Source organism: Vicugna pacos, chromosome 10 (assembly GCF_048564905.1).
Source record: "Vicugna pacos chromosome 10, VicPac4, whole genome shotgun sequence".
In the NCBI taxonomy this organism is placed as follows: domain Eukaryota; kingdom Metazoa; phylum Chordata; class Mammalia; order Artiodactyla; family Camelidae; genus Vicugna; species Vicugna pacos.
In genome coordinates this window covers 66,031,466-66,056,852 of record NC_132996.1, presented here as the reverse complement: position 1 = coordinate 66,056,852, position 25,387 = coordinate 66,031,466, and the positions used below count along the sequence as shown (strand labels likewise).

General features: G+C 59.6%; 1 protein-coding gene across 1 annotated transcript in view; it reads right to left on the bottom strand.

Moving 5' to 3' along the window:
* Window positions 1–20,904, bottom strand: part of MYRF (myelin regulatory factor) — a 33,850-nt gene extending 12,946 nt beyond the window's left edge. Inside the window, exons 1-8 of the mRNA XM_072970077.1 lie at window positions 20,776–20,904; window positions 8,445–8,532; window positions 7,971–8,234; window positions 5,440–5,501; window positions 4,237–4,516; window positions 2,972–3,222; window positions 2,767–2,890; window positions 875–1,070 (exon numbers count right to left, since the gene is read on the bottom strand). Coding sequence (XP_072826178.1) covers window positions 875–1,070; window positions 2,767–2,890; window positions 2,972–3,222; window positions 4,237–4,516; window positions 5,440–5,501; window positions 7,971–8,234; window positions 8,445–8,532; window positions 20,776–20,821 — 1,311 coding nt within the window. The 5' untranslated portion in view covers window positions 20,822–20,904. The remainder of the gene's footprint in view (window positions 1–874; window positions 1,071–2,766; window positions 2,891–2,971; window positions 3,223–4,236; window positions 4,517–5,439; window positions 5,502–7,970; window positions 8,235–8,444; window positions 8,533–20,775) is intronic.
* Window positions 20,905–25,387: the final 4,483 nt, after the last annotated feature.

Below are 25,387 nucleotides of genomic sequence, written 5' to 3'. Positions count from 1 at the left end.
TCAAAAATCACCCACCATTGCAGTGGTGCTGGGGGGTCACAGGGGAGGGGCCTCAAATCAAGATGGGACTCAAGGCAGGTGTCCCGAGGACCCAGCAGAGTGAGCGGTGAAGATCAAGGAGCAGTCAGCCAGGAGAGGAGGCATAGAATGGGATTCAGAGGGCAGCCCAGAGAAAGGGAGCTGCCTGAGGGGAGGTAGGGGCTGTGACTGGGCACAGCAAACAGCGGGGCTGGGGTGAAGGGTGGGGTCCTGAAGGCCTCTGCAGGCCCAGCTCAGAAGTCAGGGCTTTGCTAGGGTCAGGGAGATGGGGTCCTGGGGGCCTTGGAAGAGTGGGGAGTACTGGGCCCACCCAAGTCTCATGGAGCATGAGTCGGGAGCCAGAGTGGAAGCTGCTGTGGACGTTCAGACAAGGAGGGGGGCGGCTTGGTCCAGGCAGAGGCAGAGGGGAGGAGAAGGGGGACCGTCGAGGGGAGTTCCTGGTGGGATAGCAGGGCCCAGTGCATCGCGAGGGATGGGCAAGTGGGCCCTGGAGCCCCATTCCCAGAGAGGGGAGGCTGGGGAAGGGGTCAGTTTGCAGGGAGTTCATTCTGGGATGTGGCGCTGAGGCGGCCGACAGAAGGGTCAGGAGAGGGGTCCTGGCTGGGGATGCAGACTTGAGGTCACAGAGTAGAGAAGGAAACAAGAAGTGTCCCTGAGAAGAGGGCTGAGGAGCCTGACAACTACGGGGGCAGGCACTGGAGGAAAGGTGGAAAGTTGGGGGCTGGACTGAGCACTGAGTCTCCTCATCTCACACTCACCTGGCCTTGGGGCTTGTCAGCACCCCCAGCCTTCCTGCCCACCTGCCCTCTGCTCCGAGCCGAGCCCCCAGACCTGCCTTCACTCCATGCAGCTTCAGGTAGAAGCAGTCCAGGGGCTTGAGGCCTTCGGGCGTCTTGACGTACTTGGGCTCACCCAGCATGCCGATGTACACTGTCACCTGGAAGTGGTTCTTCTTCTGGCACACGAAGGCGTCGTCGCCCACCGAAAAGTTGAAGCCCTTGTCGGCGTCCACGCGGTAGGTAAGCATGGGCCTGGGGGAGGTAAGGGCACTCACGGTGAGCCTGCAGTGCCCAGCCCTCCCATATGCCTGCGATTCCTATCGGGTCCCCCATCCTCGCGTGTCTCAGGGCTGCCCCTACTTCGCAGGAATGGAAACTGAGGCCCCAGGAGGATTTGAGCTCAGGTCTGCCAACCCCTCAGTCAAGACTCTTCCCTCTACCTGCCGGGGACCGCTCCACTCCAGTGATGGGGGAGGCTGGGCAAGACCCTTGAGGACCGCCAGACGGCAGGGAACTCCCAAGGAGGGGGTCTGACGGCCCCTTACCACGCTTGGCTCCTTCCCAGAAGGATGCCTGAAGCCCCCTCCCTCACAGGAGATGGGGTGAGAGGGGATGCGTCTGTGGAGCTTCACTGTGCCTGACAGCTGGTTGCCATGGAAACGGTGGAACCAGGCGCCAGCTCTGCACTGGCCCAGCCCCAGCCCACCAGCTTGCTCAAGCCCCCAAAGGTCCTCATTCTAACTTCTCTGTCTGCCCGAGTGAGGAGAAGGGCACTCTGGGCAGCCCAGACGCAGCCTCAGTTTACCCATCTGTTGCTGGGAAGATGTTCCTATTCTGGACCCTTGGAGGGAACTCCAGGTGGCAGAAAAGGGAGCAACTGTTGGCCCACCCTCACCCAGGTCCCCAGGCACAAGGAGTGCCCCTGATGCCCAGGACCTGCCTGGAGTAAACTGGGCAGGCAGATTGTTTCCAAACGTATGTAGAAAGGCCTTTGGGCCGGGCTAACACCTACAGGAAGGCCTGGGGCTCGCTACTTCTCCCTCCCCGGGCCCAGGAGTACACCCAGGAAGTGCCTGGGCCACACTGGGGGCCTCAGCTGCCAACTTCCTTGCCATGGGACCTGGGGTGGCAGAGCTGGCCTGAGAAGGGTGCGAATAAGAATGGGGGTCCTCACCAGATCATATGGCTGGACATCCAGACCTCCCCCTGCCTCCCTGACATGGCCTCAAAGGACCCTTTAGCCACTACATCAGCTGGACCCTCCCCCCACCCCCCGCCCAGTCCTGAACTCTATCTAACCATCCCACATAGCCTGGGATGCCCAACTCCAGGAGGCTGGTCTCAGCTGCAAGAGGGCCCAAGTCTCAGACGCCCTGCCCAGGCCTGGCGATGTTCAAACTGAGTTGATGGTGAGCCACGCTCTCAACCCTCACTGGCCTTCTGGGGGAGTGAGGGGAGTGGTCCCAGAGTGCTCCTGGCCGGGTCCCAGGAAGCTGAATCCACATGGGTGGGTGCTGCAGGAGAGCTAGGAATGCCCGGGCAGCCTCTGATCCAGTCCTCCCCCACCCACTCATCCCTCCCCTCCAGGGAGGGGGCTGCTGGAAGGGCCTTGCTGACACTCAGTTTCCGGCTACCTTCCTGGAATGCAGAGGGAGGAGAGGGAGGGGGAGGAGGAGCCAAAAACACCTCTCCACCCACTTCTCCCTGACTTGGCCCACACTGGCCCTTCCCTGGCGGACACTACCTTCTTAAGGAGGCCTCAGGCTGGCTCAGGAGTCAGAACCCTGAGTGCCAGTCCCACCTCTGCCCTGAGCCTGTCTGCTCTTCTGAGAGAAGAGACCATACTGTACCCTGTATGCTCCCAGCCCTGCTCTAAGGTTGGGATGCCGGGCTGGGGGTCCCCTCAGGGGGTGACGAGGAGCAGTGGGGAGCGGCCCAGATCACTCACAGCTCCTTGTAGTTGGCATCGTACAGTGTCGCCCACTTGTTCTGCTGATGTGGTTGCCACTTGATGGACTGATAGTTGGGGTCCAGGTAGGAGCCACTGAGGCTGTCATTGTCCTGCAGGAGACCTGAAGAGAGGGAAAGGCCATGGGCCCTAGACCCCAGGCCCCACTCCCCAACTTGAAAGGTGGAGCAGGCCAGCCATGTACCTGGGGAGGGTGCACCTGGTGGATGCCAAGGTGGCGTCTGGACCCGGGCAATGCTGAGGGGCAAGGAGCCAGGGCCGGGTGAGAGTGGACCCTGGGGAGGCCAGGGTGGGGATGGGGCTCGAGCTGGGTGCGCGGGCAGGGCCGTCGTGGTTCCGGGCTCCTGTTTGATCATTCCATTCAGCATCTGGGCGTTGAGGGTGTTGGGGGGTGATTCAGAGTGCTTCCTCTTCTTGGAGGGATGTGTGGGGAGCCTGTGGGGGACACAGGTGTGCACCATGAGGGGCTGGCTCTCCCTGAGACCCTCCCCACTGGGCAGGACACCCCCTGCCCTCTCCACCCTGTTTCAGCAGGGTACCCCCAGTCCATGGACACCTCCTGCAGAGAGTCCCCCTCTTTCTGTGTTACTATTCTGTTTCTGTCCCTCCTCCCTACCCCTCAGACTATGGGATCCAGGAGGGCAAGACTCACACCTGACATGTCTGTGTGTCCCCATCATGCCTAGTAACTGCCCTGGTACACAGAGAGCTCAGAACTGTTTGTGGAATGAATAAGCCGGTCCCTTTCCTGTGGTGTCATTCTCACCATCACCCTTTATAGTAGGGGGGCTCTTTGAAAAGCAGCCTGCCTCGTTAGAAACGAGTCAGAGAGGGCCTGGGACACAAAGGCTGGGAAGGAGGGTTTCTTGGGAAGGGAGCTTAAGATTTGGGGGCCTACACAGCACCCCTTCCCCTCCTGGTTTACAAAAAGCTTTGGCAGTGGAATCTTTCCTTGAATGAAATCTTTCATGAAATCTCAATGTGCAAAAAAATACAATTCTGCAGGTTGGAGTCAGAGCAGGAAGCTTGAGTCTACACTTTGAACCTCCTCAGGAGCCCGAGCGCTCCGTGATGGTTGGAAAGTCACCAATGTCTGGGCAGTTCAAGTCCTGGCTCTGCCCCTTCCTACCTCCATGACCTGGGTAAGCATTTCCTCCCAGCCAGTCCCACCCTGGGAACCTCAGTTTACCTATCTGGCCAACGGGTGTGGCCATGCCCATTAAATGAGGTAGTCACGAGCACTTGGCCATGGCTATAAATCCCCAATGCATTGCTGAGCACACACATATGCATATGCTGACCCCCATCTCCTGGGCTCAGAGCCTTCTGCCCCTCCTGGGTTCATCCCTGCCCCTATCGCCATCTCTATCCTGCCTGCTGCTGCCCTGAGCAACCCCCACCCCCACCAGCCCACCTTCCTGCCCTGGGGGGAGGCTGCCCAACTCTTACTCGGCTCCGTGTTGCTGCAGCAGCTGGTGCAGCATCTGGGACTGCTGGGTGTGGTGGAGATCGCTGGGCACCAGCCCCTGCCCCATGGCAGCGTAGGGGGGCATTGGGGGTTCGGCCTTCATGTACAGGTCCCGCTGCAGGACAGGGTAATGAGGTGGCGGTGGTGGCGGCGGCGGGGGGCCTGGCAGGTGGGCTGGAGGTGGGGGCGGGTGCTCCAGGCGGGTGGTCACCCCCACGTGGCAGAGGGTCTCAGGGGTTATGGTGCGCAGGAGATGGGGGTCTGTGGGAGAGATGGGGGCAGACATCAGAGACCTACCTCAGTCACTCACTCTTGGGCACCAGCTCTCCCCTGAGCAGGGTCTCCTGATGCCCACCCTATCCTGAGCCAAGCCTGTGGGCTGCCCTCCTACCAATCCCACATGGAAGGAGGGCTGGGCAGCCTAGAGGTGGGGAGGCCAGACCCTGTCCAGGGGGTGGGCAGCCTTTCACGCCCTCCGAGCCAGCTCCTTCCCCAAGGCCGGGCCTGGCCCAGCTCCCTGGGGGAGGTCCCGCATCCCAAGGTTCTCTCCCAGTTCCTCTCAGGCCCGCTCCTCCTCTGGACCACAGGAAGGAGTCTCCCAGGACCCCCAGTGCAGGTCTGCGGGGCCCTCCTCCCTCCAGCAGCCCCTCTACGGGGCTCCCAGGGGCCAGCCCCCCAGCCTGAGGGGGGAGGCCCCAGCTCCCTTTGTTCCCCAGGAGGCATTCCAGAGATGTTTTTGGTAAGATAAACAGAACTCTTGACCCCTCTCTGAGCTGTGGGGAGACGGCTGCCCGCGCTCCTTCTGCTCTTGGCCACCTGGGGGCCGCTGCACCCCTGAGCACCCCCAGAGGTGAGGTGGGCCCAGCGGGCCAGCGAGGCCTGTGCTCAGGCTGCACCCAGCCTTCCCCAGCCGTCCACTTACCGCTGAAGGGCGCGTCCATGATGGCGCAGGCGGGCAGGCGGGTGGCATCACCGGCAGGGACACTTGCTCAGAGGCAGGGCCAGGCTCCCCACCCGCCCATGGGGAAACAATAGCCAGCGCCGGGGAGTATTTGACCAGCGATAATCTGGGCCTGTTGGGCAGCCGCTGGCCCCCTCCCTCCCTCACTCCCTCCCTCCCGATAAGGCCGCCCCAACCACTTGCCCAAACCCCAGAGGGGGAGGGCGGTGCCCGCTGGACTCACCATTCACCTGCTGGGGGGAGTAGGCCTCCGAGCCCGAGTCTGGGGGAGAGTCTGGCAGCGTGCTGTGGAGCAAGAGGAAGGGGCGGTTGGGTGGGCAGCTGAGCCCCTGCCTTCCAGCCAGGCAGCTCCTCTGCGGGGCAGGGTCCCAGAGACCCCAGAGGCCGGAGGCATCAAGGTCTCCCCACATCCACCCTTATGGGCTTTTCACTGTACCAGCCATCTCGGGGTGCCCAGCAGGGCCTGGGGCTGAGTTGTGTGCAGGGGGACTTGGACTCCTGCCTAGGATCCCCTCAGACTTACAAGGCATTTGGGGGCCTGTCACCAGTGTCCCTGATGATGACACAGGGATTCAAGGACTCCCTCCCCAGACTGAAAGGCCAAGCCAGCTCCTCCCTCCTGTACTAGCAGAAGCCCCATTTCCTGGAAACTCTAGGGAGCCCTGGGGGGGCGGGCCTGGGAAACTTCAGTGGGTCACCAGAGGGGCTGCCCTGCCACGGGCAGGTGTGGGCTGGGCAGGGAGCCAGCTCCACCAGACCTGAGCTTATTTTTTTCTTGCAGGTTTTGTTTTATCAGTGGTTCAGGCAAAGGAACAAACTCATTTCTGAGAGGTCAACACGTCCTGCATGAACCCTGTGTTCACCCAGAGGAGGCTGCGGCCACTCAAGGAGCTGGTTCTTTGGCCATCCCGGTCCCCACTTCTGTAGACGCTGACCACTATTGTGCCCAGGAAGCTTCCCAAGGCAGCCGAACCGTCGTGGACACAGCCTGGGCCTGATTCCAGGGTCCCCAAGCTCCCTGGATAAGCCACCACCCCAGCCCTACAGGCCATGTGAGGATGACAGGAAAAAGTGATGGGACTCGGCCCTTGCTGGGACCCGCCAGGTGCAACAGGTTAACTGGGGCCCCAGCTCCGCATCCACCATGTCCTGCCTGCTCCCTAAGCTACCCTGACAGTGGCCTTGTGTAAAGGTCTTTCACACCCCTGGTCCCTGCAAGCAAATGTGCCAAGTCTGCAGGATCTTGTGATCTTTCTCATAACTCCTCACAGTGCTCATGAGTCCCTGATTTGGTGATTTATTAATAACTCCTTCCCCAACTAGACAACAGGACCTGCTGCAGGAGGGATGCATGCCTTTTTTTACCACGCAGAACACAGCCTGGCAGAGGTAGGGGCAGTGGGAGGCCCTGGGTCCCTCCCTGGAATGGCCTGGGGGCCCCAGGGTACCTGTGTGGTCTGGACAAGCACTTTCTCTCTCTCTCTGGGAAATGGCCTCAGTGTCCCAGCCACATCCTGCTGTGAGGGGGTGGGGCTTTACCTGCAGGCTGGCTGGTTTTGGGGTCCCCCAGGAGCTGGTTACTAGGGACAGTTGATGAGCTCACACGGAAGCATGGGGTTTAGAGTGGGTACCCAGCAGTTGCTTATTACGCGTTAGTCCTCTTCCCTACCTGCCCTTCAGGGTCTGTGGCTTAGGGACAGCCTCTTGGTCTCAAGCAGACAGCTGCCCTCTTCAGCAATGAATGGCTCACTCTGGTACCCCAGCTGGCCTCCACTGCCCTCCCCCTTGAAGCCAGGAAACAGTCACGGTCCCCCCCAGGACTTCCTCTGTGCTTCCGCCTCTGATTTCCTACGATCACTTGGAGGTGGAAGCATTTTGGGCTCACTTTTCAGCAGGGGGTCACTGAGGCCCTAACCCAGGTTGTGGATTTCCATGCCAGAAGGCTGGAAATGGTGCAACCGGAGATGGAGCCAGGCTGCCTGACCAGTGTCGTGCTCCCAGTGCTCTGTCACCCTTCCACCCAGAGGTAGGGTCCCCTGCCCCTGCCCCAGGCTGGGGAACCCAGAATTTTCTCCGAGCCCCTCTGCAGGGCCCAGAAGACCCAAGCTCCCTGCCTCTTCCCGTAGTTGCCCTGCAGTCTGGCTGGGCTGGTGGCCACCTGGAAACCAGGGTCATAGCCGGGCTCCGGCCAAGCCCCTGGGTCAGGCGCTGATGTCGACTCCTCAGACAGGAGCCGGGGAGGACCTGAGGGGCTGGCTTGGATAGAGTCCTAACATCTGCACCAACTTCAGGTCCCACATCTGCGCCTTTGGCCAACTCCCTAGGACCACGGGAAATAGTAGCTAAATGCACAAGTGATGGGTGAGGCTGGTGCAGTGCGGCTTTGGGTGCCCTGGGTGCCTGCATGTGTGTGGAGGTGTTCCCCTGAGTGTAAACAGTCATGCCTCCAGTCTCACCCGCTCCCGGCCTCTCTCCACACTGCTCTTGGGGATTTTTCTAGCACTTACGTCAGCTCTCATCACTCCTCTGCTCAGAATCCTCCAGGGCTGCCCACTGCCTCACAACAAAGCCATGAGTCCCTCCTCAGCTTGGCCCTGGTCCTCCCCACTGCCTTACCTACCCACAGGGTGGCCGGATCCCCACTGCCAGGCCTTGGCCAGCACCTCCCAGACCGCGGTCACTGGCCCCACACCTGGCCTGCCCTAGGCCCCTGCACATTACCCCCGCCCCCCCACACTCCCTGCCCTCACTCACCCTGGGGCATAGGGAGCCTTGGGCTCTGCCTTGATGGGGGGCCCAGAGCCCCCCAGGAAGGGCTTGGTAGCAGCACCCATGCCGTTGTTGTTGTTGCAGTTGAGCGGGGCACTGTAGCTTGGGGGTGGGAGGGGGCCATGGCGCCCTGGGGAGGGTCCCCCCCCAGGGGGGCTCAGGTGGTGGACCCCGCTGGAGCCGGGAATCGCTGGCTGCCCGTGGGGGTAGGAGGCCGCGCTGGCTGGAGCAGAGATGTCAGGGAAGCAGCTGCGGAGAAGGGAGGAAGCTCAGCGCCAGCCAGGCTCCCAGCCCCTCCCCGGTCCCCCACCGGCAGGGCAGCGTGGAGAGGCAGAGGGGTCAGTGGCTGGGAAAGGAGAGGAGCAGCTTTCAGAGATGGGGTCATGTCACAGCTCCCCGGTGGATGCGGAGGGGCTGGGGTCAGGGCCGAGGCTGCGGGCGGGGTGGGGGGGCACTCACAGGTCGGAGGCGTCCTCCTTGCTGATGTACTCCTCCAGGATGCTGGTGTCTATGTTGGAGGGCTCCAGGGCACCGTTGATGTCGTGGCCTATGGAGGAGGGAGCGGATGTGAGTGAGGGGACAGATCCAACTCCCCACGGCTCCTGTGCCTCTGGGCCTAGCCCTCCAGCTATCCCCAGGCTGGGCCCTTCAAAACAGATGGCCCCAGCCTCCTTCTGACCTGAGTATCCACGTGGAGGGAGTCCTTCATCAACCATCACTTGACCCCCTCCAGCAGGCAATGATGGAGCCGTCCCCAGCCCACAAGGCCACCTGGGGCCTCCAAGGAGGGGAGGGGCCCAGAGTGCAGATCTGGACAGACCTGCTTCCTGCCCCTCCATACCCCTTTCCAGCTTCATGACATGAGCAAGACCATCATCTGTAAAATGGGGGTAACCATGCCCCCGTCTTACGGAGGAACTGCTGTGAGGAGCAAACAAGGTGCTTTATGTAGCTTGAGTGCCCAGTGGATGCCGCCACCCTCAGTGACTCAGACCTAGACTCACTGACTCTGTCCTGCCCTGTCCTCCAGGAGTCAGTGCCAGATGGCATAGTTGTGGGCAGCTGGGAGCTTGAGGCCTGGCTGGGCTGGACCATATATCCTGGGGGGCCATGGGGCTGGGGGAGATTCCTATACCCCAGGCCCCAGCTGCAGATGGAGAGGGAGTAGGGATCAGAGTCAGGAGTGCCCAGCCCACTCACTGCATATGCCCATCATCAGCCCCATAACCAGGACTGGGGTGCTTAGCCCTGGTTTTCCAGAGGAGTAAACAGGCCCAGAGAGGTTCAGCGGGGAATGACGGTGGCCTGAGTGCTGCTCCTCCACCTGCCCTCTCCTGGGCCCTCCTGCTGGCCCTGGCCCCACGAAGGGGAGGGACTCACAGAAAAGGCGGTCTGGTGCTCTTGGGCATCAGAAGGGGAGGAGAGGGGGAGGTGCTGGCCTTTCCCCTCCTGGGGTCACCTTGCAGAGGGAGCTGGAGGGCGGGGTGATAAGGGGGCTGACGTGAGAGATGCGTCAACCCCGATAGTGGGGAAAGGCCCCACCCACGCCCACACTGCTGACCTGGGCTGCAGCCCCACGAAGGCAGGAGGTGCCCCTCCCACAGGCTCCTAGGCCTTGAGTCTGGGGTCTGCACCTCATGCCCTCTTCCCTGGTAAACCCTGGGAACAGAGCTCAGGTCCAGGAACAAATACTAGCTCCCTTGCTCTGTGCTGTGTGACCTTGGGCAGGTCACCTACCTTCTCTGAGCCTCAATCCCCTCAGTAAAATGGGGACATGAACAGCTTTACAACTGGACAACTTTACAGGGTTGTTCTGAATATGAAACAAGTTAAGGCATATAAGGTGCTGGCACACAGTGGGTGCTCAGCAAACAGTCGCTGTCCTTGCTCCCCAGTCCCCAGAGCCCTGGGGTCCCCAGGAACCCCCAGCCCAAGCCCCTCCCTGGCCCCAGCCGGCATTTCAAGAATGCTGAGCCCCGCTTAGGTGATTAATGAGTGGCTAAGCCCTCCTAGGAGTCACGCGCTGCCTGGGACAGGCCCTCCTGCTGGCCCCTACACCAGGCTCACCCAGCCGGGAACAAGGGACACCCACCAAGCACCGCCCATGGCCGTCCAGGGCCCTGTGTGGCCAGGGCAAGGGGAGCTTCGCAAGCTGGGAATGACCAGCTGTCATGCAGAGGTTCTAAGATGCCCGTCTGCACTCTGGCCCCCATCCGATCCTTCCCTGTTAACTGAAGGTCCCATTTATTGAGCGCTTGCTGTGTGCCAGGCAATTTTTGAGCCAAGTACAAACTAATAATCATAGTTTATTATAGGCAAGGCATCCTACAGGCTCTTCCTGTGCAGTGATACTTAACCCTCCCAACCTGTAATGGTGAGGATGATGACATGACGATGAGGGTGACAGTGGCTGATACTGGTGCCTGCCAGGCCCCAGCACTATTCTAAGTACTTTAATGATTTACTTCCCAATGGCCCCTGCAGACTTGGTGATATTAGCATCATCCCCTTTGTTCAGAGTAGGCAATTCTCTTGCCCACCGCAACACAAGGAGAAGCCAAACCCAGGTGCAGGGGACTGACTCCAAGAGGGAAGGTGTGGCTGGTGGTCGCTAAGACTACCCAGCCCTCTTGGGCTGCCCCACTTGATAGGCAGGGATCGAGCACGGGGGGATGGGGAGGGAGGGGCTACTGGAGCGTCACGCCCACCCTGGCCTGCAGGTTTTTGAGAGTGAACTTGGAATCTACAGTGAATGATGGGGTGATGGAGTCATGGTGTTGCTATTTATAACAGGCCAGGCCCCTCCTCCCCTCCTCCTCCCCTGGCCAGGAGCACTCCTAATCACCCCTAATCCTCCTGCCCACCTCCCCCAGGATCGGGGGGCCTCAGACAGAGGCATCTTGGGAGACCCTAACGAGAACCAGATGTGGCTGGGGGGAGGAGAGACCCTCTGGTGCCAGGGGCCGGGTGGACGGGAGGAAGGTGGAGGGAGGAGGGAGTGACTGGGGCAGGGTAGGGGTGGGCCAATGGGTGGGAGAGACGGATGAGGTTTGGGGGGTTAGCTAGCCTCCTGAGGAGCATTGACCCCACATCTTCTCTTTCTGGGAACCCTCAAGGCCTGCCTGGTCTTCTCCCCACACCGCCCATCCTAAACGGTCCAGCCACCAAGCAGATGCCCCCAGCCTATGAGCCAGACTGGAGATCTCTAACCCAACATTCCAGTAGGACAGGGTGACGTGGGGACATGCAAAAGCCCAGGGGCTCTGGAGGCTGCAGTAGAGCCCCCAGAAACCCAGGAGAAAAGCAGCACCCCTGGGCACACCCTTGGGGATGCCCCTCCCACACTGCTCCCCAAAGAACCCTGGAACATCGTTGTGCCAGCAACAGATACTTGTCAGGCAGGAAGCTAAGAATGTCCCATGCTGATCCTTAAGACCTCGCTGGGAGGTGGGGAGGCTGCCCAAGGTCCCACAGCCTGAAGGTGGCACCACCAGGTCACAAACCAGCATCCCTGCCCTTCCTCTCCCTAGTCTGTCAACTTCCCATTGCTGGGGATGTCAGGAACCCTCGACCAAGGCCCCCTGCCTGCCCCCACGGCCTGTCCTGCCCTAGTGCCCCTCCTTGCAACTCTCCTAAGACTCAGCCTCCACCTCATTCCATCCTGGGACAAGCATCCCCCTTGCACTTTAGGGCCTTTGCACATGCTGTTCCTGTTCCTCATCACTCTTTAGGTTTTGGTTTAAATGTAAGTTCCTCCAGGAGGCCATGTCTGACTTTCCATTCTCATGAGTGGCAGCCTCCTTTCTACTTTGTCCGCAGGCTCTTTACTCTGCTGCTTTGCACACATCTCGGGTGGAGAGACTGTACTCTGCCTGCTCACTGCCCACAGTTCACACTCACCAAGCAATCACTCTGCCCAGCCCCATGCCACACACTTTCTATGGCTCATATTTAATTCTCTTAACAACCCTACAGGGTAAGTGGTTTTCTTGTTTCCTGTTTTACAGATGAGGAAACTGAGGCTCAGAAAAAAAAAATGCCTTGCCCACAGCTTAGTGGTGTGGGAGCCAGGCCGTGAGTCCTACCCTGTTCTGCCTCTCTGGGGTGTAAGCATCCAAGCATACTGTAGGCACACAATAAATGTTCAAGGAATAAATGAGCAAAGGGGCAAGTGGGGCACCGGAACCAGGCCTGCCTGGGTCTGGGGACCTCCGCCCGGCAGTGCTGTGGTCAGGGTCCAGGGCTAGACAGGGCCCCTCCAGGCACCGCCGCTGCCCTGCTGAGCTATGCACCCCAGCTGCTCCTCATTAATTAGGCCCTTTATTACCTGCTTTTAACAGGAGCCAGACACTGCTTCTTCCCAGGCAGGCTGGGATCGGGGCTGTGGGAAGGAAGCCCCCTCCCCTCCCCTCTCCTCCTCCCTTTAAGGCCACCCAGCTGGGCAGAAGAACCAAGGGGACACAAGCCAGGTGCAGGATGAGGGCGGGTGGGGGCCCAGGTGGTCCTCCACCCTGGACCCTTCTCTTCCTCCTGCCTCGTGCTCATGCCCCACCCCCCTGCCAACCAGCTGTGGCCACTGGCTGAGTCTCGACCATTGTCCCAGGGAACGGGGGAGGGTGGGGACCCAGCACAGTGGGAGGCTTGTGCCCTGCCCACACCCTCCCCCCCACCCGTCAATGGGGCACTTGTCAATTCATGCCCCAAACATGGCGGAAATCCCGTCGGCCACGTGGCTGTGGGCAGGGCAGGCTGGGGCCTAAGGATGCTGGCCAGGCCAAGCTGATCTGAACCTGGGGCTAACAGGGCACAGGCCTGTCCCCCCACTGTTGAGTGTCCACTCTGGGCATCTGAATCTGAGGGGCATCCTGCCTCCAGGCAATGGCTGGGGTCAGGGTAGTAGTGGTTAGGGGACTGCCAACCTTGGGACCCCCATAATGCCCTAAGGGACCCCTGGGCTCAAAGAGACTGGGTCGCTACCGTGGGCCCCCTCTTCACTGTTGTGTGACCCTTGGCAAGTGACTTGACCTCCCTGTGCTTCAGCTTCCCTCTCTCTGAAATGGAGGAGATCCCTGCATCATGGGGTGGTCATGAGTCTCCAACAAGATGGAGTCTCCTTATCCGGGAAGGCCATTCTTCAATCAGTGTTAGTTGCTCTGTTTCCATCTCTCTTGGGACTCCCATCTCCTTTCCTGCCCAGGCATGACCAGTACCATGCTGTCATCCTGGCACATGCATGTCACCATCCAGGCACCAGGCCTTGGCTCTCGCCATCCCCCCTCCAATGGGTAAGCCTCTGTGACTGCCTGCCTGTCCCAGCCACCCCTCCTCAGTCACCCCAGTCACAGAGGGCTCAGTGCTGTGGCTTATCTCCCAATACTGACTGAGCTAATTGACCTGCTCCAAACTAGCTCACACTGGGACAGGGTAAGGTGGGCTCTCGCCTCCCTTGGTTTGGACTTTCTATCTTTATTAATATGATCTGTGATTAATATGATAACTACTTGAGGCGTCAACTTGTGACCAGAGTCTTCTCACTAAAATGCCTTCAGGTCAAATGCTTGGTTCTGCAAGCTATGCTTTGCTTCTCTGCCTCAAATACCCAATAACAAGGTTGTGGCTCTTGAGTCACTACCATCAGATCCTTGTATCTGAGCCATGGTTGTCACTGTTCCCTCTCACTTCTTGCCAAAAATGCAGAGGAGCCCTGCATCCTGCTTGCAGAGACCCATCGCTTCCAGGGGACCTGATATCTTTAGCCACCCCTGGGCTATAGCTGTGTCCTCCCCTAGTCCCCTCACAGCTGCCACCCTGTCCTCAGGTCGACACAGGGCTGAATTCACAGCCCTAAGTTACTCCCAAGCCAGGTCCAACAGAGCTGGGCCCAGCAGCTGCGAGCTGTTCTTACAGAACCCACATTGGTCCCCAGGCATCTCCACTTTTCTCTGGGGGCCCCCAGCCCTCTTCCACAGGGACCAGTGCAGGCAGGCTGGGGAAGGCCCTTCCCCACAGAGGTGGAGTAGAGACCCTGCAGCTTGGGGTGGGGGCAGGGCTCTATTGGGATTCCCCATGCCCGTCTGTGTTCACACACCAGCAAGCTCCAGCCCATCTGTGTTCACTCCCAGACACGTGCATGGTGATGTACATCCGAACATACACAGATACAGAAACAAACTGCTCCCACAATGACACACACACGTGCCCCACCAGCATGCCCCAATGTGTGCATTTGTTCAGTCACGCAATTATTTACTGAGCATCCTCTATGGATCAGGGCAATGCTGGTTCCGGAGATAAAATAGTAAACAGACAAAATCTCTTGCCTACATGGAGCTGACATTCTGGAGGCAGAGTCAGATGACAAGATAGATGGATAAAATCCACAGTCTTTTAGAAGGTGACGAATGCTATGGAGACAATAAAGGAGGGAGGCTGGTGTGCTAGGAGAGCAGGGAGGTGTTGTCATTTTACACAGGATAGCAGGGAGGACTTCAATGAGCAAAGATACAAAGGAGGTGAGCCACATGGATACATGGGAAAAGCATTCCAGGCAGCAGGGAGCCAGTGCAAAGGCCCTGAGGCATGTTCACATCTCAGCACACCTCACAGACTTGTACACGTGTGTCTACAAATGCTCACTGACCCCACAGCAGGCCCGGAGCCAACATACCTCCCCATCAGTTCTAGCCAGAGCCAGATCTAACTGAGTGAACTCAGTGTCACAGATCCCCAACTCCGCCGCCAAAGGCAGTTCCCTCCAAGTCAGCAAGGCAGAGGATGAGGATCCCCCGATCCTCAAGGCCACAGACCCCAGGAGGGAGAACCACAGTGGGAGAAGAGAGCACAGGGGGCTGAGAGGATTAAGAGAGGAGTGAGGGAAGGCCCTGAGGGAGGGAGAGTCCCCAAACTCCTCAGAAACAGAGGCTGTGATTGTGCATTAGGGGGACTGGAGGGATCCAGGTCAGATGGAGGGAAAACTTTGCCACTGACGCAGCCTCAAGCTGGTGGGGAGGAGAGGAAGCTTGAATTCCCCCATCCAGTGGGGGCTCTGGACCCAACTGCCCCCTGACCCAGGGTTTTCCCATCCTTCCTTTCTTCTCTAGGCCTTGGCACTCTTGACATCTGAGTGAGGGCTCTGAGGCCCAGAGAGGACAAGGGGCTGGACAGCAACCACGCAGCAGAGCGGTCGGTAGTGGGTCAGGTCCCTCAGCACGCGAAGAGAGGCCCCTCCCACCCCACTCCAAGATGGCACCCACCTGTGACTGGCCACAGTTCAGGAGACCCAGGCCACCAGGAGTGAGCCTGAGACATCGGCCTCCCCTCCTGCCTCAGCACTCCCTCTTGGAAATGAGGGGACCCCCCACCCTGCACTTCCATGGAGCCCTGGGCCCCTGGGAGACAACATATGCAAAAACCCCTGGCCTGGGTGCGGCTGGCAAAGACAAAGGACAGTCAAGCCCCTTCCCCCAACCCTCCCACCTACGCCTCCAGCCCAAGGCCCAAGTTCCGCATCTCTGAGGTGGAGGGTGGGGCAGGCCCAGCTGGAGGTACCAGCTGGCACAGGAGCAGGCATCAGGACCCGGCAGGGTGGATCTGTGTTGGAGTGGGGCCCCTGAGTACACAGTGTGGTCCACAAAGTGGATGGTTTCCCCTCATCTCTGGAGTAAGTAGCCCAGAGAGGGTGAGGGGCTTTCCCAAGGTACACAGCACCAGCCACAGGCCCCTGCCCAAGCTTGGGGGCATGACCTATCCGTGGACCAATACACCCTCAAAGTGGAGAGCATAATATCTGCCATGAGCCTGTCAAACTGCGCTGTGCCAGCCCAGGGCCGGGTGGGGGGCATCTCCATCCAGGCTCACACTGATGGAGCGGTACTGCACCAGGGACTGCACTAGGCTCTGCGCAGTCCCCCTTGACCTAACCCCCACAGAAACCGTGACAGGCAGGTGCTCTGACTCCAGCTGTATGCCCATGCCACAGAGAGGAAAATGGAGGCACAAAGAGGCACAGTGATGGGCCCAGGAGAAAGACTGTGGGTAAGCAGCAGAGCTAGGAACAGATCCACAGCCCACCCCAGAGAACACATAAGACCATGACATCACCTACCCTGGTCCCCAGCCGAGGGGCTGCCCAACACAGAGACAGCAGGGGCCGGAGACTTTGACTCAGGAGAGGAGGCCCCCCACATACACACCCAGGCTGTAAGGGAAACTGAGGCCCTGAGGAGGGGGCTGTGAGGAGGAAGAAGGTGGAAAGGTAGGGCAGGCGGCCTGGGTGGGGCGGGGCTGCCCCCGGTTAATAATTCAGTTAATGATTTCTTCTCCCCGTCCTTATCGGGCGGGCAAAGTCCAAGGGCAGCAGCCAATCAGCAGCCCCGCTGGGCTGTTACCCAGCAGCCTCTGCTGCCAGCACCCCTCTGTCCTGCCGGCCCCTGGGAGTCAGGGAGTGGGGGCCAGGTCCCCAGGAGGAGGCCGCTCTGCCCAGAGCAGCCTGTCTGTCCCCCAGACACCCCGCTTGGCTCTGCCTAAGCCCCCAAAGGGCGCTCTGCCCAGGCCCCCAGACTCAGGAGAGGCCCTGAGGCCAGCAGGTTGGAAGCAGCCTGTTCTCGCCCCTGTACTGAGCCAGGCCCTCCCAATCAGCTTCCTGGGTGCGCCCCCTACCCACCTCTGTTCACATAGTCATTGTGGCTTCCTGTCCCCTCCCACCCCCTGTGACCCTGCGCTGGGTGTTAGGGACAGGGGGATGAGTCAGACCCCCCCATACCACTTCCCCTCCAGCTGGACCTAGGGAGGTGGGGCTGGGACAGGAGCCCTCTGGGGGAGCTCTGGGTGGACCCAGGAGACACTCCATCTCATCTCCTTGAGAGTAAGGGGTCTGGCCATTTCCCCCATCTACCTACTTCCTGGGTGCTCTACAGACAGGTGCACACGGGGCACAGGGCTACCCTGTCACACACTGCAGCCCAGCCCCAGCCTCCGGGTCCGTCCGGGGTGGGCGTCCTCTCCCACAAGTCTCTGCCAGGGGCCTCCTCCTGCCCACTGGAGGCAGAGATGCTGGCCCCTGTAGGAAGGCCGCCCTCCCTCCCCCAAAGCCCTGGTGGCAGAGGGGAGCGCTGAGGCCTGGGTGTTGGCTCTGGCTAATGCTGGCTAACTCTCTTCTCCCAGAGCAGCAGTCTTGGGCCCTGGGCAAGGGGGCCAATGCCACCCCTCCCTTCCTCCATCTTAGAGCTGAGGGGAAGGGTACCTTTCAAACCAGGATCTGGTACTCTGGGGTCTGTGGGGAGCCCAGTCCCTCTGTGTCCAGTGTATATGTCCTATTAGGAGGCCATAGGGTCGGTGGCTGAAAAGAATCACATTGGAAACCCCTGCTCTGGTCCAGCCCACCTGCCTACTCTAGGACATGAGGCCAGAGAAGGGAAGTCACCAGCCCAAGTCACCCATCAGGCCCAAAAGGAGTGAAAACCAGGCTTCCCACCTCCAGCCCTGATGGGGCTCTAGAGGCCAAGGGAGGTCCCCCAAACTCTCAGTGGCCTCTCCAGCATGTGCTAGTACCCCAGTTCTCCTCAGTCGCTTCTTCCACATCCGCCTGCTTTCTGAGGGGTGACTGCTGCTCACTCATGCCCCATGTGCCCCTGGAGCCAGGGACCAGCACCCTCCCCCTTCTATGCTCCAAAGCATCCCTCCTCCCTGGGGCTAGAGGTCAAGACTCATCAGAGCTGAAGGCATCATCAAGACCTTCTCTGCTATCCACTTCTGTCTTGCAGCTGAGGAAAAGCAGCCCAGAGAGGGCAAGAGTTCTGCACAGGGCCACACAGCTCTCAGGGGCCGAGCCTGCACCAGAACCTCTAAGGTCCTATAGGAATCCTCTGATGCTACCTTCCCCTGTTCCTGACCTGCTCTGGGAGTCCAAGGCCCCAGCCAGTCAAGGTGAGGAGGAGTACACCTGCCATTGCGCGCCGGTTACCTGCTGGGAGCCAGTGCATCCTGCCTGGAGGGTCCCCTCTCTGCAGGCCCTGTGCCCGTCAATCTGGGCGGCCGTAGCCTCCCTCTAGGGGATTAGCAGGGCGGTCACGGGGGCCCGGCTGTACCAGCCTCGAGGGGGCCGCCCTGTCCCAGCCTCCCACCTGAGGCCCAAAGCGCCTTAGCCTCCAGCCCACCACCCTGGGGCAGGGTACAGCCTGGCCCACCCGCACAGGATCCGGCAGGACCCAGGACATAACGCCTGGTGTGCCTGGAGAGTGGGCCATGTCACACGAGGGGCCTGGGTATGCCCTGCCCCCTTCAGCCAAGCCCTTCCCCACCTCCAAGCCCAGAGCTGGAAGCACAGACCCTCCCCCCGCCGGGTACCCACTGTCCCCGGGAGTGACCAAGGCCAAGCAGGGCCCAGGATGAGAACTCAGGTGTCCCCAGCCCCAAGTGCGACGCACGCATTGCTTCCCCCTCCACACCCCCCCAAACAACACATCCACACGCACAAAAGCATCACTGCCCACCCCTTGCACTTTCACATTTACACTCACGAGCACACTCGGCAGCCCCCTACCCCGGCCCTAGTAGCTCTCTAACACCCACACTGCGCCCCCACATGCCACCGCCCACCTGGTTCCTCGCCAGGCCTTCCCCTCTCAAGTGGCCCCGGAGACCCCAGCCCTCAGCACCCGCCCCACCTTCCCCCCATCGCAGGCTCTGGGAACACTTCTCCAGCCCCTGGCTCCCTCCACAGACATTCTTGAGTCTCCTCTTATCTCTCTGGAGGGAGCAGCACAGCCTCCCCGCCAGGCCAGGCGCATGGCTGAGCCGTGGCGTCAGCCCCCACCCCCACCCACGGCCAGGAGGGAAAGTTTGGCTCAGGAGACAGGGAGCCTGGGCCAGCCAGGCCCACCCCTCTGCATAGGCCCAGGGTCCCGGGGGAGGAGGCACCGGGATAATTGCAGGAAGCATGGGGTCTTGGCCCATGAGTCATCTGGGGTATCTGGCAGGCTCAGGGCACCCCCAAAATAGTACCCCCCAAGCAAGAATGAGTGTACCCTTCCTACTTCCCCAGGGGTCCCTAGCCCCCATAAGGCCCCTTAAGGGCTCCTAAAGGATGAATAGGATCTGGGGAGAAAAGAACCCCGGGACTGATGGGGAAACTGCCGAGGACCCTCAAATTGCCCAAACGCCTCAGGACCAATCATTGAATCTAGTCCAAGCCTGCTTTCTTGTATCTGGGTCTGCTGGGGTGTCCAGAATCCTGGAGTGGGGAGGCCTGAGGCTTGGGGATGCCCTTATCTGGACTGTTCAGCAAGCAGGAGTGGACAAAGTCTCCCGCCACCCAGCCCCACTCCTACCCGGAAGTCATAGGGAGAAACTGAGGTGAAAAAAGGCCTTCCTCACTCCCTCATGGGACTCCAAAGGGATGTGGGTGCTGGGCATGAAACTTGGGCCCAAATTCCCTGCCCTGTGGCCTAGCACATGGGCCACACATACACCCCCTCCCCAGGGGCAGGTTCACACTAATGGAAGGTTCTGAATCATTGAGTTCTGGGTTTTGAATGCACTGTGATGCTGGATGTGGGCTTAGGGACTGGAGAGAGAGAGGGGACAGAGGCTGGGCTACCCAGGTTGGTGGAGAGAGTCTGGCTCAATGTTCCAGCGAAGGTCTGAGAAGCTGGGTGATATCAGCCTGTCCTCCGCCTCCCCCTCCCACACTCTGCCCCATCCCTCCTGAATCCAGCACCCAGGATGGGGACAGCCCTGAAGATGGGGCAGAGGCCACTCAGGAAAAGGAGAGGGGAGTTAGTTAGATGTAGGAGCAGATCTCCTAAACCACTGGCAGGGGGAGGGGAGGGGAAAGGGTAAAAGAAAATATTGTAGGGTATGTGTAGACCCCAGAGGGGAGAGTCCTATCAGGGTCAAGGTGAGGGGATGAGGTCACTCCTGGGATGGGAGCACAGCCAGAGGAGGCATAGTTCCAGGGACAGGTGTGGGCAACACAGCTCCAAGGAGCCTCAGAGGGCTGGCAGCATGCAGTTCGAAGCTCTGGGAGGGTCTCAGAGTGCAGAGATGGCAGGCAGCAGAGATGCCAACTTCAAGAAGGTTCTAGCCCAAAGAGAGCATTCGAGGGTTGGGGGTGGGGGAATCCAGCCCACAGAGGAATGCCAGGAGGGGTTCCCAACCCCAAGTAGCTGCTTCAAGGGGAAGTTCAGCCTTGGCGGAAGGAGCAACCTTTGGAAGGTGGGTGACAGTCTTGAAAGGGGTTCCCATCTTGATGGGGGTTCTAGTCTCAGAGAAGCATGGTGGGGAGGTCCCAGCCCCTAGGAGTCAGGCTTGGGGGGAAGGTGCCAACCTGAAAGGCACACAGAGTGCCTGGGTCTCTAGGTAGGGATCCCATGCTCTGGGAGGCGTGCTGAGGTGCCAGCCTAAAAAGCATGGAAGAACCTGGGGGTCCCAGCCTGGGTGGGGTTCTGGGGAAGCACAGTAAAGGGTCCCCATAGTGGGGAAGTGCGCTGGGGGTGGGAGGTGGTCAGAACTTAGGGAGGACTGAAGGTCCTGGAAGGCATGAAGTAGACCGAGCAGGGAAGGGGACACAGCTCCAAGGAAGGTGTGTGTTAGGGGACTGGGACAGAGGAGCCCAACTTCAGCGGAGTGGATAGTAATCTCCAGGAAACAGGAGGGCCCCAGCCCAGAGGAAGCGTTCTTGGGGGGCTCTCAGTGTAGTGAAAGCATAGTCAGGGGTCCCAGTCCCTGGGGAGATCGGCTGGGGGTTCCCAGCACAGAGGGTCGCTGCTCTTGTCGGCCCGCAATCTCTCACCTTCGAAGAAGCGCTGTAGCGCCTCCGTCTCGTCCACCACCTCCATGTCCAGCCTGCCCGGTGCGCACTCCGCCCCGGCCCCGCTACAGCCCGGCCCGGGGGCGCGGCATCGCCGGCGCGGCCCGCGCGACAGTCCCGGCTCGGCTCCGGCAGCAGTCCCGCCCGGCCGGCCGCGGCGCTCGCCCCCCGCGCGGCCCTGGCCCGGCCCCGGCCCGCCCCACGCGCCCCGCCCGCCGGGCGCAGCGCCCCCTGCCGGTCGGCCCCGCGCGACAGCCCCTCGCGGGCAGGACATGCGCGGCTCCTCCAGGGGGCGCTCGGCGCGGGGTCCTAAGGAGCTGGGGGCCTCGGGGCAGCCCGGCCTCTGTGCCCGGAGGGCAGGGCCTCCGCAGTCCTCGGCCACCCTTTGGACAGGGGAAGACAGCAGGCTTCTGAATCTTAGATTTTCAGAACCAAACCTCAGAAACATCCCCGCTTCCTCTCCTTACCCACCCTTCATCTCAGAAGTGACAATAATAAACCTGCTCTTCTCGAACATCTGCTATGTGCCAGGCCCACACTGAACGCCCCACTGGGGTTATCTCATTTGGTCCTCTCTGGTACCTTACCAAGGTACAGATTTTTTTTCTGTAAAAATTGCATTTTACAGATGAGGAAACTGAAGCTCAGTGAAGTTTAGTACTATCTGAGGAGGTGTGTCTTGTATTACCTTCCATGATGATGATGTCCTCTGTGTTGGCCAGCATGGTCACCACTTGTCACAAGTGACTACTGAACACTCGAAATGTGGCTGTTGAGACTGAGGAACTGACTTCTCAATTTTATTTAATTTGAATTCATTTAAATTTAAATAGCTGTGTGCGGCTGAGGTATTAGACAGTACTGGTTGAAGGGTTTCATAGTAATTAGGGTCAAAGGCAGCATTCAGAGCTGACCTGGGAAACTGCTCTCTCAATCACTGCTCCCCTGCAGGGTAGTGAGAAACCCCAAGGCTTTGGAGGTAGCTCCGAGTGTCTCTCCATTGATCACCAAGTCACAGCCATCTCCTTGCCATGACTCAAACATGCCAGGTCCACACCTGCCACAGGACCTTAGCACATCCTGTTCCATCTGTCTACAATGTTGGTCCCTAAATGGCTGGTTCCTTTGGACTAGTCAAGTCTCAGCTCATTTGTCAACCCTCTGACCATCTTATTGAAAGCAATTCCTCCTGCCTAGGCCTTTCTTTCTCATCACATAAAAGACTTGTATCTAGTTTTTGTTATTATCCTTCTCCTCGCTCAACAATGGAAGCTCTATGAGGGCAAGGGATTTTTCTGGCTTGGTCACTGCAATAGCTTCAACACTAAGAATGCTACCCAGCACACAGTAGGTGCTCAATATATGTGTTGAATGAATGGAAGGTGGCATCGTCAAACTGCAGAATCCTAGATCTCTGAAACCTCAGAAGCAGAGAATTCTGGGATCTCTAACCCAGCATATCATCTCACTATGGAGTAGCTCAACTCACAGCCTCTCTGGATCCTCAGACACAGCAAGTCAGGGCTGGAAAAATCTATCCCACCCCACCATTGCCTGACAGACGACAAAACTGAAACTGAAGCTCAAAGGCAGATCAAGATGCCAGCCTAGCCAGCCCAGAGCTCTCAACTCCTCCCTCTGGCGGCACCACAGAGCTGGGGGGCGAGCTGGGCTGCCTGGTGGGGATGGAGTGAGAGCCTGCAAAATTGCTCGCACCCAGACCCCCCCCCCACAAGTGGCCAGCCATGGGAGAGGGATGATGAGTCCCTAAGCCCCAGATGTGGCCCAGTCAGCAGGCCCGTGGTGGCCCGCCGAGGAGGGTCAATGCCACGACAGTTCTGGGGCTGGGGGAGGGGGTGCCCAAGCCGGCGGGTGTCTCACAATGAGGTTTTGTCCCTCCGGGGGCCGCTCTCCGAGCTGTTGCTCTTAGATATATAGAATGAGATTTTGCTGGAGGCCCCAGCTGTGTGTGCTGACCAGTGCTCCCCCCGCAGGGGCCGGGCTGAGAGGGGGGAGAGGGCCACACTGAGATGCCTATTCTTTTCCAGCTGATACACCCCAGAGGTTTTGCTCCCTCTGCAGCCTCCCTTAAGACAATTGTTATTCTCTGCTCTGCCCCCTCCCCAACCCGGGCCAGGCCTGCCTGCGGACAAAGTAGACGCCCGCCTATGTCGTATGATTTTTAAAAATGAATTGATTTTAGGAGTGGCCCAGGACCAGCTGGAAAATCAGCTTCTTTATAAGCCTCCTCCACCCCCAGGTCTTTCCGCCATATCCCCTGTAGTGCCAAAAAGTCCACAGTTGGAAAGCCATCCAGGTGAGCTAAGCATGTCCCTTGGTCGTCAAAGGTTAGGTGGGATATGCATATTTTGTCCCCAACACACAACTCCTCTGGCTGGATGATTGAGTCTCTGCATTAACCTTGAAGTTGGCTGGGATGGGATGGAGCCTCCTCTTAATCCTGTGGGAGCTGGCCTCGCTCAGGGGGTTCTGTCCTTACCATCTCTCCTGACTCCACTAGGCCACTGAGCAAAGAAGCAACTGTCCCCAGGGGTTTTCATCTCTGGGCTGGGGGAGAAGGGTGGTTGAAAGGTCCCAGACTCTAGGACTCGGCTTAGAGTCCCAGCTGCCCCCGACCCCTGCCCTGTCTGGCCCAGCTCCATAATGAAGGAGGCTAAGGCTGGTGAGGGAGCCCCAGGAAGCCTTGCATAACCAGGACCTGGAAGAGCCCATCCATGGAGAGGAGTTCCCATCGGTACCCCTGCCCAACCGAGTCAAAAAGAGTGAGGGACCAAGATTTCAGCCCTGGCCCAGCAGACATGGCTGTCCCTGTGGCTGGCTCAGCTGTTCTCCAAAGGCCTGTCCTCTGATCCATGCCTCATCTCTACATCAGCCTGTTATTCCCATCTCACCGTGCAAGTAAAGTGCCAGGAAAGTGACAGATAAATGGTGCTTTCTCTGATTCCAGGTCAGTTCCCCGTGCCCAGTGCTGGCCCTTGGATGGCGGTAGGGCCAGGAGGAGCCGGCAGCTTAGAAGGCAGCCCTGGGGAAAGGGAGGCTGGGGCATGAGGGTTAATGAGTAACGGGCTGGAGGCTAGCCCAGGAGAGGGTGGGGTTCTGTGGGCAGAACCCTCCCTACCGCAGGGCTCTGGGTCTCCCGTGGGCCAACACCATACTGGCATCTGCCCATTTTGCAGAGGAAGAGAGGAAGGCCCAGCAGGTGGTGAATGTGAACCCAGGGAGTAAGTGAGGCTGGGGCCCTGCAGAGTAACCTCTCTCCCACCTCCCTCCCGGCTGAGATGGAAGGGCCATCTGAGGGTCCAAGTGGGGCCTGGGAGGCAGAGCACTGCTCTGACCCTTCCCAGCATTGCTCCTCATTGAGAGGTCCTCCGCATTCCATGCTGTGTGACCTTAGGCAAGTCACAGAAACTCTCGGGCCCGCAGCTGCTTCTGCTTCTGCTCCCTCATTGGATGGGATAATTTGCAAACCAAATGAGACTACAGGGTGTGAAGAACCTCTGAAAACCATTAGGCGAGGGTGGAGGCCAGAGTCCTGGGATGGGAGGCCTGGTTCTGGTCCTAGACCTGTCCCCAGGCCTGCGTGACCTCAAGCAGGTTTCCACCCTTATGAACCTCAGTTTCTTCTGTTTGGAGAGGCCTGGGTGTCTTTAGCAAAGTTTAGGCTGTTAGTGTGCTGCCAGTCACAGATTCCTTTCTGTGTTAATTTACCCTTCAGTGACAGTATATAAAACCATGTAAATTTGCAACAACAATAACAACAACAAAAGGAGGCCTGGGTGAAGACAGCACTGTTCTATCATCTTTCCAACCCCTCAGCAGATAGGGTCACTCTGGACTCAGGGCGGGGAAGGTGGGCAGTATGAGCTGGGGAAGGTCAAGGTCTGGTCAAAGCTTGGCTGGGTCATTGCCTGGGCTGTACTCGGCAGGTCCCGTTGGGACTGGCTGGAGGAACAGCGCCACCTGCTGTGCGGATGGGCCAGGCCTGGGCATGGGGCTGGCGGGAGGTGAGGCTGCCCGCCCACCCTAGCTCTACAGCCTTTCCCCTGGCCTCGCTGTCCTGGGGCCAGGCTGGGCTGGGGTCCCTGGGGTGTCCCGAGCCTGACTGGGTCCTTTGCACCCTTCTACGGAAGCCCTCAGCAAAGACTTCCCATGGCCCTTGCATTTCCGTGCTACCCAGCTGGGGAGTTTTAGTGCTCTCCCCCCTCCCTAGCTCTCAGCACTTGGGGAGGAGGCGGGCACTGTCAGACCAGCCTGGTACCTCATGGCTAGCTCTGTGGTCCTGGGAGCTTACTAACCTTCCCTGAGCCCCAGACCCCTCAGAGAGAAGGGGCTAAGGAGGTCCATCTTTCAAGGCCCTAATGAGGTCATATGGGTCCCCGGGCACATCTCACACGGGCAGGGAACTGACCCCATTCAAATGGGGCTTTGAGGGTCTTCTGGTCTCTCACTGTGACTCCAAGTGTGGTCCTGGACCAGGGCATCAACAGCAGTGAGAGCCAACCTCAGAGGTCCCCTCCCGGCCAACCGCCCCCACCCCACCTGCTGGGAAGAGAGGTCACTCAAGGCGGCCAGC